This window comes from Gadus macrocephalus, chromosome 8, assembly GCF_031168955.1.
Source record: "Gadus macrocephalus chromosome 8, ASM3116895v1".
In the NCBI taxonomy this organism is placed as follows: domain Eukaryota; kingdom Metazoa; phylum Chordata; class Actinopteri; order Gadiformes; family Gadidae; genus Gadus; species Gadus macrocephalus.
Window position 1 is genome coordinate 899,521 of NC_082389.1, and position 17,512 is coordinate 917,032.

Here is a 17,512-nt window from a genome sequence, read left to right on the forward strand (position 1 = left end):
AAGACGCGGTAGGTGGAGATTACCCGGACCCCCGCTAACGCCATTACGCCTCCCCCAGGACTAAGCAGCCGAAGACGCCGGGGACCGAGACTTTTAAGATGGAAACTTGTTGGTTTCTATGAAATCATTCTTCTATTTACTTAGAAAACCAAATAAGGACATGAATAGGGATAAACAAAGGTAGGACAACCAAAAGTAAATCATTCAGAAGGTTAATGGTGGTCATTAAAGGTTGTATCAGCGATGTTGGGTGAAGTCACTTCTGTAGGTAGTTGAAGCGAGATCCCAAACAAATCCCTCCCTTCCGTCTTTCGTGCATCCAGTAAAGACGATCATGAATGCAGAGCAAAACCCCACAACACCCCCCCCTTGTCGGTGACTGCTTGGAATAGGCCTACTATTTATGTTGGTTTTCAGTGGTTGGTAGTAGAATGCATGAATAGTATTAAGAGTAACATATTTAATTGAATATTGACCATAAAAATTTAATCAGGGAGATAGTCTTGAGGTGACGCATCGGACTTGCACCCGGTCATCTGGGGTTCACTCCCCATGCAATTAGTTACTTAGGAAGGATTACTGGAGAAATAAAAACTTTTCTTGCCATTTATTTTCCATTACTTTGAATATTCTAAATTGATTGACCATTTACCTTAACAGAGGTGGTCTTGGCTGCCTGCCGAGAAACTCACCTGAATGGAATTAATGTGGCTGCAATTTCCCATGCAGCAGTGTCTTTGTCATTGACACAAAGGCCTCACTATCAGTAACATTAATATTAACATTAACTTTACAAGTTATATTTGGGTTCTAGGGATGTAAGACATATTTATAATTTAAAAAGTCAATAGTTAGGCCTAATTTCTCTAATATAAAGGACAAAAATAAGCCAACACCAAGAATTCAATGACGTAGCCTACTGGACGCGAACTCAGGTCACCCGTACTACATGGTAGGTCACTCACCCAAATGCTGGTTCCCAATTATGATCGAATACATAGTATTCTGGTAGGCCTACTTGTATAAAAATGTGTTGAGAAAATATCCACTATAACAATAGATAGCAATTAATTAAATTATTTTATTTCCATAATTTCATTTTAGACCCTGAGGGAAAATATACGCTGTTTTTAGTAGGCTCCTTCATATATGTACATTTATGACAAAATCGTGAGGACTAGGCTTGGCGGAACCTTCTGATGGTGCACTTGTTGCCGAGAGATGAGACGTTTCTGAAACTCCGATCAAGTAGGCCTGAGCCTGACAGTTAGTCTGCTACCGACCAGGGTGGTCGGATAAGTTGCCATGGTTACTTAGCTTCCCTTAAGCCACGTTAATGGAACGCAGCTCTAGCTGAGAATAGCGAGGCTAAAGGAAATAAGCCCGGCTTTGCCTTCAGCTTGGTTGATGGAATACCCCTCTTGTCTCCTCGTGGTAATAATACTTCTGTTGGTGCTTGTCCACAAACAGCCCAGCATTGAACAATTCTGTTTGGAGATTTAAACGTCTTCTGCTGTGGAGAGAGGTGGAAAATAAATGATTAGTGAAAGCATTCGAAGAAGCTTTAAACATATTATCCTCTATGTTCAAAGGGTCAAGTTACACAATCCAGGATCTACAAGCAAAGCAATACTTTGTGCTGATCATTCAAGCGTAGTTCTGGACCTATGGATCAGAGAGTCTGGTTGCCTTTAGGAGAGAGGGTTCTGGGCTTACCTTGACATCATCCTCTCAATAACTTTCTTGACCCATGGAGCTTCAGGATCCAGACAGACCTCTAGGCCCGATATTTTCAGAGTGGCACTGAAACACCAAACATGAAGCAGACAATGAGTACGACCAACCACTTCTCATATCCCAGCAAGGTTCAAGGAACGATCTCCATGAGATTTAAGGGGCTAACATCACTGTAGAGGGAGGTGATGTGAACATATTATTTCTGAGGAGGACTCACATGATCTCAGATTCTTCACAGTGAGAATTGGCCGGAATGATCTCCACCTCCCTGATGTGACGACCAATCAGACGGCTTTCTGTCTGGATGCAGCGGCAGCGCAGTTCCACCCCCAACCCCCGCAGACTTGTACCTTAGGAGACAAAGGTGAGGGTGGAACACCTCAACACACGTGTCTATTGCATACCCTCCTACTCTTAACAATCACATGATATAGAATCATTAGGACCTACCTTCAGTGATGGACAGCAAGGCCAGGAGAACCAGTAGAGAGCTGATGGGGATTTTTCCGCTCGTCATCTTCATTTTCAGAAAACAATCAAACTTAACAACTGAGGTTTTCTGATCTTCTGATGTTTGACAGGTTCTTTGCTGCTTTTCTTCTCTCTGCACAGCTCTTATCACTTTCACTACTGAATAACTCTGGCGCTGAGGAAGAGATTTCTTCCTTTTATAGCTGCTGGATGGCTCACAGCCAACTCTTGAGGAAGCGTGGGGCATCCGGGAACGTCGTGTGGGAATTTACAGACAAGGATCTGGCCGCCTTCTGCAGCAAGATCAGCCTCAAGGATTTTCAACACAGGACAATAATTATTTTTACAAGTAAATGTAACCAGACTTCAACAGCCTCATTGAAGTCTGTTACCACAAGGGACGTGGCAGGATCTTTCCTCTATAAGAGGTTTGAAACCAAAATGAAGACTGATTCATGATAAAGTAATCTTTTTATGATGAATCAGTAGGGTGGCGAATGCCAAAACATTTGCATGGGTCTTACCGAGGATGTGTGGGGTGGGTGAAACACCCAATATGGCCACTGGAGGGCGCGGTTCCAAAGGGATTCCTAAAACTTCTGAGAGGATTTTAAAGAAGTCATGACGCAAGTCGCAAACATATGAGGCAAGTGGCAGGATGTGCCTCCACACTTAACACAGATGTCCTCAGTGTCTGGGTAGATTTTTGATGGCCTTGCAGGGCTCAAGACCAGGAGCACTGTGGCCCTAACGGAAAGTTTTAGGGCCACACAATGTAAATCAACATGCCAACGAAATATTCACATTTCTTCTAATTTTCACTGCAATACAAGATACAATTTTGATAATGGATGCATAAATTACAATGTGCGGTTTCAAATTCAGTTTCACATTTTTTGTGATTCTCATCATCTATCCCAACGTTTTCCAGTTGTGCGCGAATGCGTTTGACGAGCACGGAAGCGACAGGCTCAGAGCAAGGTACGTTTTATTACTCTGTTTTCTGGGAATAATTGACGTAAGCAGAAACCAAAAACCAGCCGTCAAAATGAAAATGAAAATTTCAGTTTGTTTGTTCCCACTCAATGTCTAGTTTCCGCCGGTGGGCGGGTCCTCTTATTGACTAGTGCGCTTCGTTGCCCTGTGCTCTTCAAAATAAAAGTTATTCTGTTTGATAATGTCGACAAAAATATTACTGTATTACAGACACTAGCAGACACAGAGGACCACACCACCCACAGTCAAGACTGACACGGCTTCAAATAACAAAATGATATGATATTGGAATGTGTTTTGAAATGGATCTATAGTAGCCTATAGAAATTTGCCAGCTGGAATACAAAGCAAACTCTCCTTCAAATGCACATTCATGGAAGTCTTGTATTGTCATCCCCAAATAATGCTGTAATGTAATAATATACATTTTTAAATGCACAATAATGAGTCATTATTTTTATTATGACTTATCAAAGATTTTTATTGGCTCCCAGAATGCAGGTCTGTTAGTGACTCCCAGTATCTCTAAAAACAGATGTGTTTAGGCCAGTTATGAGATCTAGTTAACATCATTAAAAGTCATTTCCAAACACATTAAAGAAAAGAAAAAAACAAAAGCAAAGAGATTTTGCAGCAGTAGCACACTTACTTAAACAGAGTGGGATAGGAATCAGGTTAACAAAACATCTAAGAACATCTAAGCTATCATAAAACATCACAAAAAAAAACAGCTGGAATACAAAGAGTTTGCTTTGTATTCCAGCTGGCCTGTTATGAGCAAATTTCTATATGCTACTATAGATCCATTCCAAAACTTATTCCAAGTAGGCTATAGGACAACGCATAATGCATCCTGGAATGAGTGAAGCTTCCCTGCTGACACGTTAAAATGACTGTCACAACTGCCATGAGCAAAGAGCAAAACCATTTGTACATAGTGTAGGCTATAGTAGCCTATTCGATATTGAATGAAGTAGGTTAGGCTACTTTACACTCCCTGTCACTGTAGCCTACAGAGTAGACGATATGATTTGCTTCTACAGCACCTTAAAAACCTCACTGTAGCCTATATTCATTGGCACACCCAGCCTCGCTTTCAATATACTCGCATTCTGTAAACACCATCAGTAAATAATAACATGAAAACGATATAAAATATCTTTCAACAAGAAAAAATAAAAGGTCAACAAATGCGCAATTTTCAGCTGTCAGAAATGTGTTGTGATCACTTGTATTCCTCATAGCTCTCAGGCTGTGAGGAAATCAGCAGCCCGCTGTCGCAGCTCCTTTGATGTGAACACGCACAGAGCGCAGAGTTCAGAGCCGGACAACGATGTCGTAGTAAAGCCCTCAGGTGTACTCTGCATGTATTAACTGTGGCTAAACATCAACTGCACTGAAGTCATCATAACTTCAGAAGTTCTCATTGTCAAATGATTATGAATACTATTATTGTTATTTGAAGCCGTGTCAGTCTTGACTGTGGGTGGTGTGGTCCTCTGTGTCTGCTAGTGTCTGTAATACAGTAATATTTTTGTCGACATTATCAAACGGAAGAACTTTTATTTTGAAGAGCACAGGGCAACGAAGCACACTAGCCAATACAAGGACCCGCCCACCGGCGGAAACCAGATATTGAGTGGTAAATGCGTTTTGTTAAGAAGGACCAAAAAACGAATAAACAAACAGAAATTTTGATTTTCGTTTTTTTTGGACAAAACGAAAAAACGAAAAAACGGCTTGTTTTTGGTTTCTGCTTACGTCAATTATTCCCAGAAAACAGAGTAATAAAACGTACCTTGCTCGTTTCACAGGATTGCGCCCGATTGTCGTGTCGCTTGTCCACTTCATTTTTAGAAAACAATCAAACTTTTAACAACTGAGTTTTCTGATCTTCTAATGTTGCTATGAGAAAGAGAGTTCCGCCTTTTAAAGCTGTCGGGTGACATAGGCAACTCTTAAGGTGCGGCCACACCAGACGCGTATCTCGCATACTTTTTACGCGAGATACGCACGTAAAATGTTGCTTGACCATTTTGTGTAAAAAATGGTCGCATACGCGCAATACGCGTAATACACGCTATACGCGCCTACGTCACACAACCCACACACACCGATAGCTGAAGCCAAGCAAAATACACACACATTATTCACTGATCTTACCAGGAACGCCAATATCCTCTGCCACGTCGACCCACGCCCTCTCTGTTTTGTTCCTGTCCCTGTACGACACCATCGTGGTGTCGTACAGGACAGGACGGCCGCACACGGCGACGATGATATTTTGATCCACCTCCATTTCTGTTCGTGCAGTGTCTGTAGTGTTGATCAGCAGAGAAATAGTCCGCCAAGACGTTGAGGTTGCTTAGTAACCAGAGACTCTGTCCATGCAAGTGAACGGAGCGTTCCCTCTTCGTCATAACTATCAAACCAAACATCCTTCACATTCACCGAGCGAACATTATGAAAGTAAAATGCACATTTCTCGCTAGAAATGTTTCCATAAAAGCATTTAATGGCGTAACTATGTTACTATTTCCACACAGAATAAAGAAAGATGTCGGCCGTATGCTTCTGTCCAAGCTCACTACTCTCTGCCAGTGACGTCGGGTCAAGCTCAACGCTGATTGGGCAACACGGCTAATCGTCATGCGTATGAGCGTAAAAAGTTCAATTTTTTGAACTTTTGAAATGTACGCGATATACGCGATATACGCGATATACGCGCAATACGCGCAATACGCGAGTATAGCGCGTAAATATACGCGCCTCATACGCGCAATACGCGCGTAAAATGTTAATTATACGCGTATTACGCGTAATACGCGCGTAAACCAATGGTTCCCTATGGAAAAAATGGCGATTTCATACGCGAAGCACGCGAGATACGCGTCTGGTGTGGCCGCACCTTTAAGGAAGCGTGGGGCATCCGGGAAGATCATAGGTGGTCATTTATAGATAAGGCTCATGTGCCGGCTTGTGCAGATTGCATAAAGATGAGCAATAATAAGTAGGCTAATGTTCACCATACCTGTGACCAGTACTTTCACAATATAAACTATTAAGCAGTGAAGAAAATAAATGTCTTGATTTAGTTCAACAGCCTCATTGAAGTCTGTTACCACAAGGGACCTGGCAGGATCTTTCCTCTATAAGAGGTTTGAAACCAAAATGAAGACTGATATTTTTTTCAACTATTCATGATAAGGTACTCTTTTTATTACGAATCAGTACGAAGGGTAGAAGTTAATTCATTCAAAACTATAACATAACATCAAATGTACTTTATCAATCCCAGAAAAAATAGGAACTACCACTATTACTACCCCTACCGATACTCATAACAATGAGAGACATAAGAAGTCACAACATAATTCATTGCAGCAATTAAAAATTCCAAAAATACATGCGCAGCCGAAATGTACCGATCAAACGCCACGTCACAAGGCATACAATAAAATCAAATGATTCCATTGCTCTTGTGTGGGAGGTTGCTTTAGAGCTGCACTTGCTGTTTTCCCTCTGATTTTAATTCAACCATCGTTGTTAAAATGTCCTCATATTGATCAATGACAGAAGACATGGGCTACTAGACATGAATCATGCTGAGACCAGCGGGTGTCGGAGAATTTCTGCAGGCTTTTTTCGTTGCGGTTGTTTTCATTGAGCACTAGGCGCTTCGGTGAGGCTGTGATGAAGTTCCCTATATTTATTGGACCGTGTCTAGACAGTTCCGAACATCCCTGACCATAGTTAATCGGGTTTGTAGCCTGCACCTTTTTTTTATTTTTTTTATTTACCACCTCAGTTTTTCACAGGAAACTTGAGATAAGAGGGTGAAATAGCCGGGCGTGCCAAGCCGAACCGGCCTGGCAGTGTAAGAAGGCCTATCCATCTTCCTGCCCAACAATACGGGCAGGATAGACCAAACTCTCCTAATCGTGTCAGCAATAGCCGTGTGTCAATGCTCAGCCTCTGCGTCTGAATGACGATGAATGAATGGAACGTTGTATGTTTAATGTCTAAACCAAATATTCTAGACCAGAGAGTGCGCGCCAATCAATAAAACCGTACGTGGAATCAGATAAAGCAATTAGTTATTTAGGAAGGATCACTGGAGAAATCGAAGAACTTTTCACGCCATTTATTTTCCATTTCTTTGAATATTCTAAATTGACTGACCATTTATCTTAACAGAGGTGGTCTTGGCTGCCTTTTTATTTTCAGTGGTTGGTAGTAGAATGCATGAATAGTATTAAGAGTAACATATTTAATTGAATATTGACCATAAAAATGTAATCAGGGAGATAGTCTCGAGGTGACGCGTCAGACTTGCACCCGGTCATCTGGGGTTCACTCCCCATGCAATTTAGTTATTTAGGAAGGATTACTGGAGAAATAAAAACTTTGCTTGCCATTTATCTTCCATTACTTTGAATATTCTAAATTGACTGACCATTTATCTCAACAGAAGTGGTCTTGGCTGCCTGCCGAGAAACTCACCAGAATGGAATTCTGGTGAGTTTTCCCATGCAGCAGTGTCTTAGTCATTGACACAAAGGCCTCACTATCAGTAACATTAATATTAACATTAAATTTACCATGGGACTTTGCAAGTTATATTTGGGTTCTAGGGATGTAAGACATATTTTTAATATAAAAAGTCAATAGTTAGGCCTAATTTCTCTAATATAAAGGACAAAAATAAGCCAACACCAAGAATTCAATGACGTGGCCTACTGGACGCGAACTCAGGTCACCCGTACTACATGGTAGACCACTCACCCAAATGCTGGTTCCCAATTATGATCGAATACATAGTATTCTAGTAGGCCTACTTGTATAAAAATGTGTTGAGAAAATATCCACTATAACAATAGATAGCAATTAATTAAATTATTTTATTTACATCATTTCATCTTAGACCCTGAGGGAAAATATACGCTGTTTGTAGTAGGCTCCTTCATATATGTACATTTATGACAAAATCGTGAGGACTAGGCTTGGCGGAACCTTCTGATGGTGCACTTGTTGCCGAGAGATGAGACTTTTCTGAAACACCGATCAAGTAGGCCTGAGCCTGACAGTTAGTCTGCTACCGACCAGGGTGGTCGGATAAGTTGCCATGGTTACTTAGCAGAGATTCCCTCAAGTCACGTTAATGGAACGCAGCTCTAGCTGAGAATAGCGAGGCTAAAGGAAATAAGCCCGGCTTTGCCTTCAGCTCGGTTGATGGAATACCCCTCTTGTCTCCTCGTGGTAATAATACTTCTGTTGGTGCTCGCCAACAAACAGCCCAGCATTGAACAATTCTGTTTGGAGATTTTCAACGTCTTCTGCTGTGGAGAAGATGGAAAATAAGTAATTAGTTTGAGCATTTGAAGAAGCTTTCAACATATCATCCTCAAGTGAGACGATCCAGGATCTACAAGCAAAGCAATACTTTGTGCTGATCATTCAAGCGTAGTTCTGGACCTATGGATCAGAGAGTCTGGTTGCCTTTAGGAGAGAGGGTTCTGGGCTTACCTTGACATCATCCTCTCAATAGCTTTCTTGACCCATGGAGCTTCAGGATCCAGACAGACCTCTAGGCCCGATATTTTCAGAGTGGCACTGAAACACCAAACATGAAGCAGACAATGAGTACGACCAACCACTTCTCATATCCCAGCAAGGTTCAAGGAACGATCTCCATGAGATTTAAGGGGCTAACATCACTGTAGAGGGAGGTGATGTGAACATATTATTTCTGAGGAGGACTCACATGATCTCAGATTCTTCACAGTGAGAATTGGCCGGAATGATCTCCACCTCCCTGATGTGACGACCAATCAGACGGCTTTCTGTCTGGATGCAGCGGCAGCGCAGTTCCACCCCCAACCCCCGCAGACTTGTACCTTAGGAGACAAAGGTGAGGGTGGAACACCTCAACACACGTGTCTATTGCATACCCTCCTACTCTTAACAATCACATGATATAGAATCATTAGGACCTACCTTCAGTGATGGACAGCAAGGCCAGGAGAACCAGTAGAGGGCTGATGGGGATTTTGTCGCTCGTCATCTTCATTTTCAGAAAACAATCAAACTTAACAACTGAGGTTTTCTGATCTTCTGATGTTTGACAGGTTCTTTGCTGCTTTTCTTCTCTCTGCACAGCTCTTATCACTTTCACTACTGAATAACTCTGGCGCTGAGGAAGAGATTTCTTCCTTTTATAGCTGCTGGATGGCTCACAGCCAACTCTTGAGGAAGCGTGGGGCATCCGGGAACGTCGTGTGGGAATTTACAGACAAGGATCTGGCCGCCTTCTGCAGCAAGATCAGCCTCAAGGATTTTCAACACAGGACAATAATTATTTTTACAAGTAAATGTAACCAGACTTCAACAGCCTCATTGAAGTCTGTTACCACAAGGGACGTGGCAGGATCTTTCCTCTATAAGAGGTTTGAAACCAAAATGAAGACTGATTCATGATAAAGTAATCTTTTTATGATGAATCAGTAGGGTGGCGAATGCCAAAACATTTGCATGGGTCTTACCGAGGATGTGTGGGGTGGGTGAAACACCCAATATGGCCACTGGAGGGCGCGGTTCCAAAGGGATTCCTAAAACTTCTGAGAGGATTTTAAAGAAGTCATGACGCAAGTCGCAAACATATGAGGCAAGTGGCAGGATGTGCCTCCACACTTAACACAGATGTCCTCAGTGTCTGGGTAGATTTTTGATGGCCTTGCAGGGCTCAAGACCAGGAGCACTGTGGCCCTAACGGAAAGTTTTAGGGCCACACAATGTAAATCAACATGCCAACGAAATATTCACATTTCTTCTAATTTTCACTGCAATACAAGATACAATTTTGATAATGGATGCATAAATTACAATGTGCGGTTTCAAATTCAGTTTCACATTTTTTGTGATTCTCATCATCTATCCCAACGTTTTCCAGTTGTGCGCGAATGCGTTCGACGAGCACGGAAGCGACAGGCTCAGAGCAAGGTACGTTTTATTACTCTGTTTTCTGGGAATAATTGACGTAAGCAGAAACCAAAAACCAGCCGTCAAAATGAAAATGAAAATTTCAGTTTGTTTGTTCCCACTCAATGTCTAGTTTCCGCCGGTGGGCGGGTCCTCTTATTGACTAGTGCGCTTCGTTGCCCTGTGCTCTTCAAAATAAAAGTTATTCTGTTTGATAATGTCGACAAAAATATTACTGTATTACAGACACTAGCAGACACAGAGGACCACACCACCCACAGTCAAGACTGACACGGCTTCAAATAATAAAATGATATGATATTGGAATGTGTTTTGAAATGGATCTATAGTAGCCTATAGAAATTTGCCAGCTGGAATACAAAGCAAACTCTCCTTCAAATGCACATTCATGGAAGTCTTGTATTGTCATCCCCAAATAATGCTGTAATGTAATAATATACATTTTTAAATGCACAATAATGAGTCATTATTTTTATTATGACTTATCAAAGATTTTTATTGGCTCCCAGAATGCAGGTCTGTTAGTGACTCCCAGTATCTCTAAAAACAGATGTGTTTAGGCCAGTTATGAGATCTAGTTAACATCATTAAAAGTCATTTCCAAACACATTAAAGAAAAGAAAAAAACAAAAGCAAAGAGATTTTGCAGCAGTAGCACACTTACTTAAACAGAGTGGGATAGGAATCAGGTTAACAAAACATCTAAGAACATCTAAGCTATCATAAAACATCACAAAAAAAAACAGCTGGAATACAAAGAGTTTGCTTTGTATTCCAGCTGGCCTGTTATGAGCAAATTTCTATACGCTACTATAGATCCATTCCAAAACTTATTCCAAGTAGGCTATAGGACAACGCATAATGCATCCTGGAATGAGTGAAGCTTCCCTGCTGACACGTTAAAATGACTGTCACAACTGCCATGAGCAAAGAGCAAAACCATTTGTACATAGTGTAGGCTATAGTAGCCTATTCGATATTGAATGAAGTAGGTTAGGCTACTTTACACTCCCTGTCACTGTAGCCTACAGAGTAGACGATATGATTTGCTTCTACAGCACCTTAAAAACCTCACTGTAGCCTATATTCATTGGCACACCCAGCCTCGCTTTCAATATACTCGCATTCTGTAAACACCATCAGTAAATAATAACATGAAAACGATATAAAATATCTTTCAACAAGAAAAAATAAAAGGTCAACAAATGCGCAATTTTCAGCTGTCAGAAATGTGTTGTGATCACTTGTATTCCTCATAGCTCTCAGGCTGTGAGGAAATCAGCAGCCCGCGATCGCAGCTCCTTTGATGTGAACACGCACAGAGCGCAGAGTTCAGAGCCGGACAACGATGTCGTAGTAAAGCCCTCAGGTGTACTCTGCATGTATTAACTGTGGCTAAACATCAACTGCACTGAAGTCATCATAACTTCAGAAGTTCTCATTGTCAAATGATTATGAATACTATTATTGTTATTTGAAGCCGTGTCAGTCTTGACTGTGGGTGGTGTGGTCCTCTGTGTCTGCTAGTGTCTGTAATACAGTAATATTTTTGTCGACATTATCAAACGGAAGAACTTTTATTTTGAAGAGCACAGGGCAACGAAGCACACTAGCCAATACAAGGACCCGCCCACCGGCGGAAACCAGATATTGAGTGGTAAATGCGTTTTGTTAAGAAGGACCAAAAAACGAATAAACAAACAGAAATTTTGATTTTCGTTTTTTTTGGACAAAACGAAAAAACGAAAAAACGGCTTGTTTTTGGTTTCTGCTTACGTCAATTATTCCCAGAAAACAGAGTAATAAAACGTACCTTGCTCGTTTCACAGGATTGCGCCCGATTGTCGTGTCGCTTGTCCACTTCATTTTTAGAAAACAATCAAACTTTTAACAACTGAGTTTTCTGATCTTCTAATGTTTTACAGGCTCTTCGCTACTTTTCTTCTCTCTACTTTGACAGCTCTTATCATGCTGAATAACTCTGGCTATGAGAAAGAGAGTTCCGCCTTTTAAAGCTGTCGGGTGACATAGGCAACTCTTAAGGTGCGGCCACACCAGACGCGTATCTCGCGTACTTTTTACGCGAGATACGCACGTAAAATGTTGCTTGACCATTTTGTGTAAAAAATGGTCGCATACGCGCAATACGCGTAATACGCGCTATACGCGCCTACGTCACACAACCCACACACACCGATAGCTGAAGCCAAGCAAAATACACACACACATTATTCACTGATCTTACCAGGAACGCCAATATCCTCTGCCACGTCGACCCACGCCCTCTCTGTTTTGTTCCTGTCCCTGTACGACACCATCGTGGTGTCGTACAGGACAGGACGGCCGCACACGGCGACGATGATATTTTGATCCACCTCCATTTCTGTTCGTGTAGTGTCTGTAGTGTTGATCAGCAGAGAAATAGTCCGCCAAGACGTTGAGGTTGCTTAGTAACCAGAGACTCTGTCCATGCAAGTGAACGGAGCGTTCCCTCTTCGTCATAACTATCAAACCAAACATCCTTCACATTCACCGAGCGAACATTATGAAAGTAAAATGCACATTTCTCGCTAGAAATGTTTCCATAAAAGCATTTAATGGCGTAACTATGTTACTATTTCCACACAGAATAAAGAAAGATGTCGGCCGTATGCTTCTGTCCAAGCTCACTACTCTCTGCCAGTGACGTCGGGTCAAGCTCAACGCTGATTGGGCAACACGGCTAATCGTCATGCGTATGAGCGTAAAAAGTTCAATTTTTTGAACTTTTGAAATGTACGCGATATACGCGATATACGCGCAATACGCGCAATACGCGAGTATAGCGCGTAAATATACGCGCCTCATACGCGCAATACGCGCGTAAAATGTTAATTATACGCGTATTACGCGTAATACGCGCGTAAACCAATGGTTCCCTATGGAAAAAATGGCGATTTCATACGCGAAGTACGCGAGATACGCGTCTGGTGTGGCCGCACCTTTAAGGAAGCGTGGGGCATCCGGGAAGATCATAGGTGGTCATTTATAGATAAGGCTCATGTGCCGGCTTGTGCAGATTGCATAAAGATGAGCAATAATAAGTAGGCTAATGTTCACCATACCTGTGACCAGTACTTTCACAATATAAACTATTAAGCAGTGAAGAAAATAAATGTCTTGATTTAGTTCAACAGCCTCATTGAAGTCTGTTACCACAAGGGACCTGGCAGGATCTTTCCTCTATAAGAGGTTTGAAACCAAAATGAAGACTGATATCTTTTTCAACTATTCATGATAAGGTACTCTTTTTATTACGAATCAGTACGAAGGGTAGAAGTTAATTCATTCAAAACTATAACATAACATCAAATGTACTTTATCAATCCCAGAAAAAATAGGAACTACCACTATTACTACCCCTACCGATACTCATAACAATGAGAGACATAAGAAGTCACAACATAATTCATTGCAGCAATTAAAAATTCCAAAAATACATGCGCAGCCGAAATGTACCGATCAAACGCCACGTCACAAGGCATACAATAAAATCAAATGATTCCATTGCTCTTGTGTGGGAGGTTGCTTTAGAGCTGCACTTGCTGTTTTCCCTCTGATTTTAATTCAACCATCGTTGTTAAAATGTCCTCATATTGATCAATGACAGAAGACATGGGCTACTAGACATGAATCATGCTGAGACCAGCGGGTGTCGGAGAATTTCTGCAGGCTTTTTTCGTTGCGGTTGTTTTCATTGAGCACTAGGCGCTTCGGTGAGGCTGTGATGAAGTTCCCTATATTTATTGGACCGTGTCTAGACAGTTCCGAACATCCCTGACCATAGTTAATCGGGTTTGTAGCCTGCACCTTTTTTTTATTTTTTTTATTTACCACCTCAGTTTTTCACAGGAAACTTGAGATAAGAGGGTGAAATAGCCGGGCGTGCCAAGCCGAACCGGCCTGGCAGTGTAAGAAGGCCTATCCATCTTCCTGCCCAACAATACGGGCAGGATAGACCAAACTCTCCTAATCGTGTCAGCAATAGCCGTGTGTCAATGCTCAGCCTCTGCGTCTGAATGACGATGAATGAATGGAACGTTGTATGTTTAATGTCTAAACCAAATATTCTAGACCAGAGAGTGCGCGCCAATCAATAAAACCGTACGTGGAATCAGATAAAGCAATTAGTTATTTAGGAAGGATCACTGGAGAAATCGAAGAACTTTTCACGCCATTTATTTTCCATTTCTTTGAATATTCTAAATTGACTGACCATTTATCTTAACAGAGGTGGTCTTGGCTGCCTTTTTATTTTCAGTGGTTGGTAGTAGAATGCATGAATAGTATTAAGAGTAACATATTTAATTGAATATTGACCATAAAAATGTAATCAGGGAGATAGTCTCGAGGTGACGCGTCAGACTTGCACCCGGTCATCTGGGGTTCACTCCCCATGCAATTTAGTTATTTAGGAAGGATTACTGGAGAAATAAAAACTTTGCTTGCCATTTATCTTCCATTACTTTGAATATTCTAAATTGACTGACCATTTATCTCAACAGAAGTGGTCTTGGCTGCCTGCCGAGAAACTCACCAGAATGGAATTCTGGTGAGTTTTCCCATGCAGCAGTGTCTTAGTCATTGACACAAAGGCCTCACTATCAGTAACATTAATATTAACATTAAATTTACCATGGGACTTTGCAAGTTATATTTGGGTTCTAGGGATGTAAGACATATTTTTAATATAAAAAGTCAATAGTTAGGCCTAATTTCTCTAATATAAAGGACAAAAATAAGCCAACACCAAGAATTCAATGACGTGGCCTACTGGACGCGAACTCAGGTCACCCGTACTACATGGTAGACCACTCACCCAAATGCTGGTTCCCAATTATGATCGAATACATAGTATTCTAGTAGGCCTACTTGTATAAAAATGTGTTGAGAAAATATCCACTATAACAATAGATAGCAATTAATTAAATTATTTTATTTCCATCATTTCATCTTAGACCCTGAGGGAAAATATACGCTGTTTGTAGTAGGCTCCTTCATATATGTACATTTATGACAAAATCGTGAGGACTAGGCTTGGCGGAACCTTCTGATGGTGCACTTGTTGCCGAGAGATGAGACTTTTCTGAAACACCGATCAAGTAGGCCTGAGCCTGACAGTTAGTCTGCTACCGACCAGGGTGGTCGGATAAGTTGCCATGGTTACTTAGCTTCCCTTAAGCCACGTTAATGGAACGCAGCTCTAGCTGAGAATAGCGAGGCTAAAGGAAATAAGCCCGGCTTTGCCTTCAGCTTGGTTGATGGAATACCCCTCTTGTCTCCTCATGGTAATACTACTTCTGATGGTGCTTGTCCACAAACAGCCCAGCATTGAACAATTCTGTTTGGAGATTTAAACGTCTTCTGCTGTGGAGAGAGGTGGAAAATAAATGATTAGTGAAAGCATTCGAAGAAGCTTTAAACATATTATCCTCTATGTTCAAAGGGTCAAGTTAAACAATCCAGGATCTACAAGCAAAGCAATACTTTGTGCTGATCATTCAAGCGTAGTTCTGGACCTATGGATCAGAGAGTCTGGTTGCCTTTAGGAGAGAGGGTTCTGGGCTTACCTTGACATCATCCTCTCAATAACTTTCTTGACCCATGGAGCTTCAGGATCCAGACAGACCTCTAGGCCCGATATTTTCAGAGTGGCACTGAAACACCAAACATGAAGCAGACAATGAGTACGACCAACCACTTCTCATATCCCAGCAAGGTTCAAGGAACGATCTCCATGAGATTTAAGGGGCTAACATCACTGTAGAGGGAGGTGATGTGAACATATAATTTCTGAGGAGGACTCACATGATCTCAGATTCTTCACAGTGAGAATTGGCCGGAATGATCTCCACCTCCCTGATGTGACGACCAATCAGACGGCTTTCTGTCTGGATGCAGCGGCAGCGCAGTTCCACCCCCAACCCCCGCAGACTTGTACCTTAGGAGACAAAGGTGAGAGTGGACTTAGATCCCCTAAAGACAAGTGTCTCTTACTCTTAATAATCACATGAATATAGAAGCGTAACATAAGGACCTACCTTCTGTAATGGTCAGCAAGGCCAGGAAAACCAGTAGAGGGCTGATGGGGATTTTGTCGCTCGTCATCTTCATTTTTAGAAAACAATCAAACTTAACAACTGAGGTTTTCTGATCTTCTGATGTTTGACAGGTTCTTTGCTGCTTTTCTTCTCTCTGCACAGCTCTTATCACTTTCACTACTGAATAACTCTGGCTCTGAGGAAGAGAGTTCTGCCTTTTAAAGCTGTCGGGTGACTCGCAGCCAACTCTTAATGGAGCCTGGGGCATCCGGGAATGTCATATATGGGAATCTACAGTCAAGGCTCTTGCGCCGCCGGCTTCTGCAGAAAGATGAGCAAGGATAAGTGATGGTCACATACCTGTGACTAGTACTTTCACAATACAAACTATTAGCAGTGAAGAAAATAAATGATTTAAACTTGATTAAGTTCAACAGCCTCATTGAAGTCTGTTACCACAAGGGACGTGGCAGGATCTTTCCTCTATAAGGGGTTTGAAACCAAAATGAAGAGTGATTCATGATAAAGTAATCTTTTTATGATGAATCAGTACGAGGGGTAGAAGTTTATTCATTCACAACTATGATTAATGCTTATAGAACATAACATAAAATGCACTTTATCAATCCCAGAAAAAAATTAATTCCAGGTGTGCGCGAATGCGTTCGAAGAGCACGGAAGCAACAGTTTCACGGGATTGCGCCCGATTGTCGTGCCGCTTTGATTGTTTTCTAAAAGTGAAGATGACAAGCGGCACGACAATCGGGCGCAATCCCGTGAAACTGTCGCTTCCGTGCTCGTCGAACGCATTCGCGCACACCTGGAAACTGTTGGGATAGATGATGAGAATCACAATAAAATGTGAAACTGAATTTGAAACAGCACATTGTAATTTATGCATCCATTATCAAAACCCTCTTGTTTCTGTCTGGTTGATAGACCTCATGTTTTTTTTTTTATAAATTCAATCTACGTGGGGACGCAAGTAGATTTTTCAAGCCCCGGGGTCCTTTTATACAATACTTTACTGACTTAAAAACTCTCATGATTTGGTGTTCTATTCTCCTTCTACATAGGCCTAGTATTGATAGGACATATATTCTTCTCAATTCTAACTGTTAACTCTTCCAAACCTTCGCTTTGAGGCCTCTATGACCCTCTTGTTATGGCATTATCACCAACACACCATAACTCTGGCTGCTATGCAGCCAACCAAACCACGTTGTTGT

General features: G+C 41.6%; 3 protein-coding genes across 6 annotated transcripts in view; all 3 read right to left on the reverse strand.

Annotated features, from left to right (window-relative positions):
* The window catches only part of gad3 (glutamate decarboxylase 3), a 44,719-nt gene that overhangs the window by 22,363 nt on the left and 4,844 nt on the right, over positions 1–17,512 (reverse strand). The window lies entirely within an intron of this gene.
* On the reverse strand, positions 1,059–2,582 carry LOC132462404 (uncharacterized). The gene is made up of 4 exons (XM_060057922.1): positions 2,188–2,582; positions 1,955–2,087; positions 1,717–1,803; positions 1,059–1,513 (listed from the first exon to the last, which is right to left on the reverse strand). The coding sequence occupies exons 1-4, from the start codon at positions 2,453–2,455 to the stop codon at positions 1,396–1,398; spliced, it is 606 nt and encodes a 201-aa protein (XP_059913905.1). The 5' UTR covers positions 2,456–2,582; the 3' UTR covers positions 1,059–1,395.
* On the reverse strand, positions 8,086–16,602 carry LOC132462405 (permeability factor 2-like). 4 transcript variants are annotated; one of them, XM_060057927.1, is made up of 5 exons: positions 12,099–12,172; positions 9,202–9,300; positions 8,969–9,101; positions 8,731–8,817; positions 8,086–8,543 (listed from the first exon to the last, which is right to left on the reverse strand). In XM_060057927.1, exons 2-5 carry the CDS (start codon positions 9,272–9,274, stop codon positions 8,531–8,533), a joined length of 306 nt encoding a protein of 101 aa, XP_059913910.1. In that variant the 5' UTR covers positions 9,275–9,300; positions 12,099–12,172; the 3' UTR covers positions 8,086–8,530. The 4 variants fall into 4 exon arrangements, with proteins under 4 accessions (XP_059913910.1, XP_059913909.1, XP_059913908.1 ...); XM_060057926.1 differs by lacking the exons at positions 8,731–8,817; positions 8,969–9,101; positions 9,202–9,300; positions 12,099–12,172 and adding exons at positions 15,813–15,899; positions 16,051–16,183; positions 16,284–16,488; XM_060057925.1 differs by lacking the exon at positions 12,099–12,172 and having other exon boundaries at positions 9,202–9,595.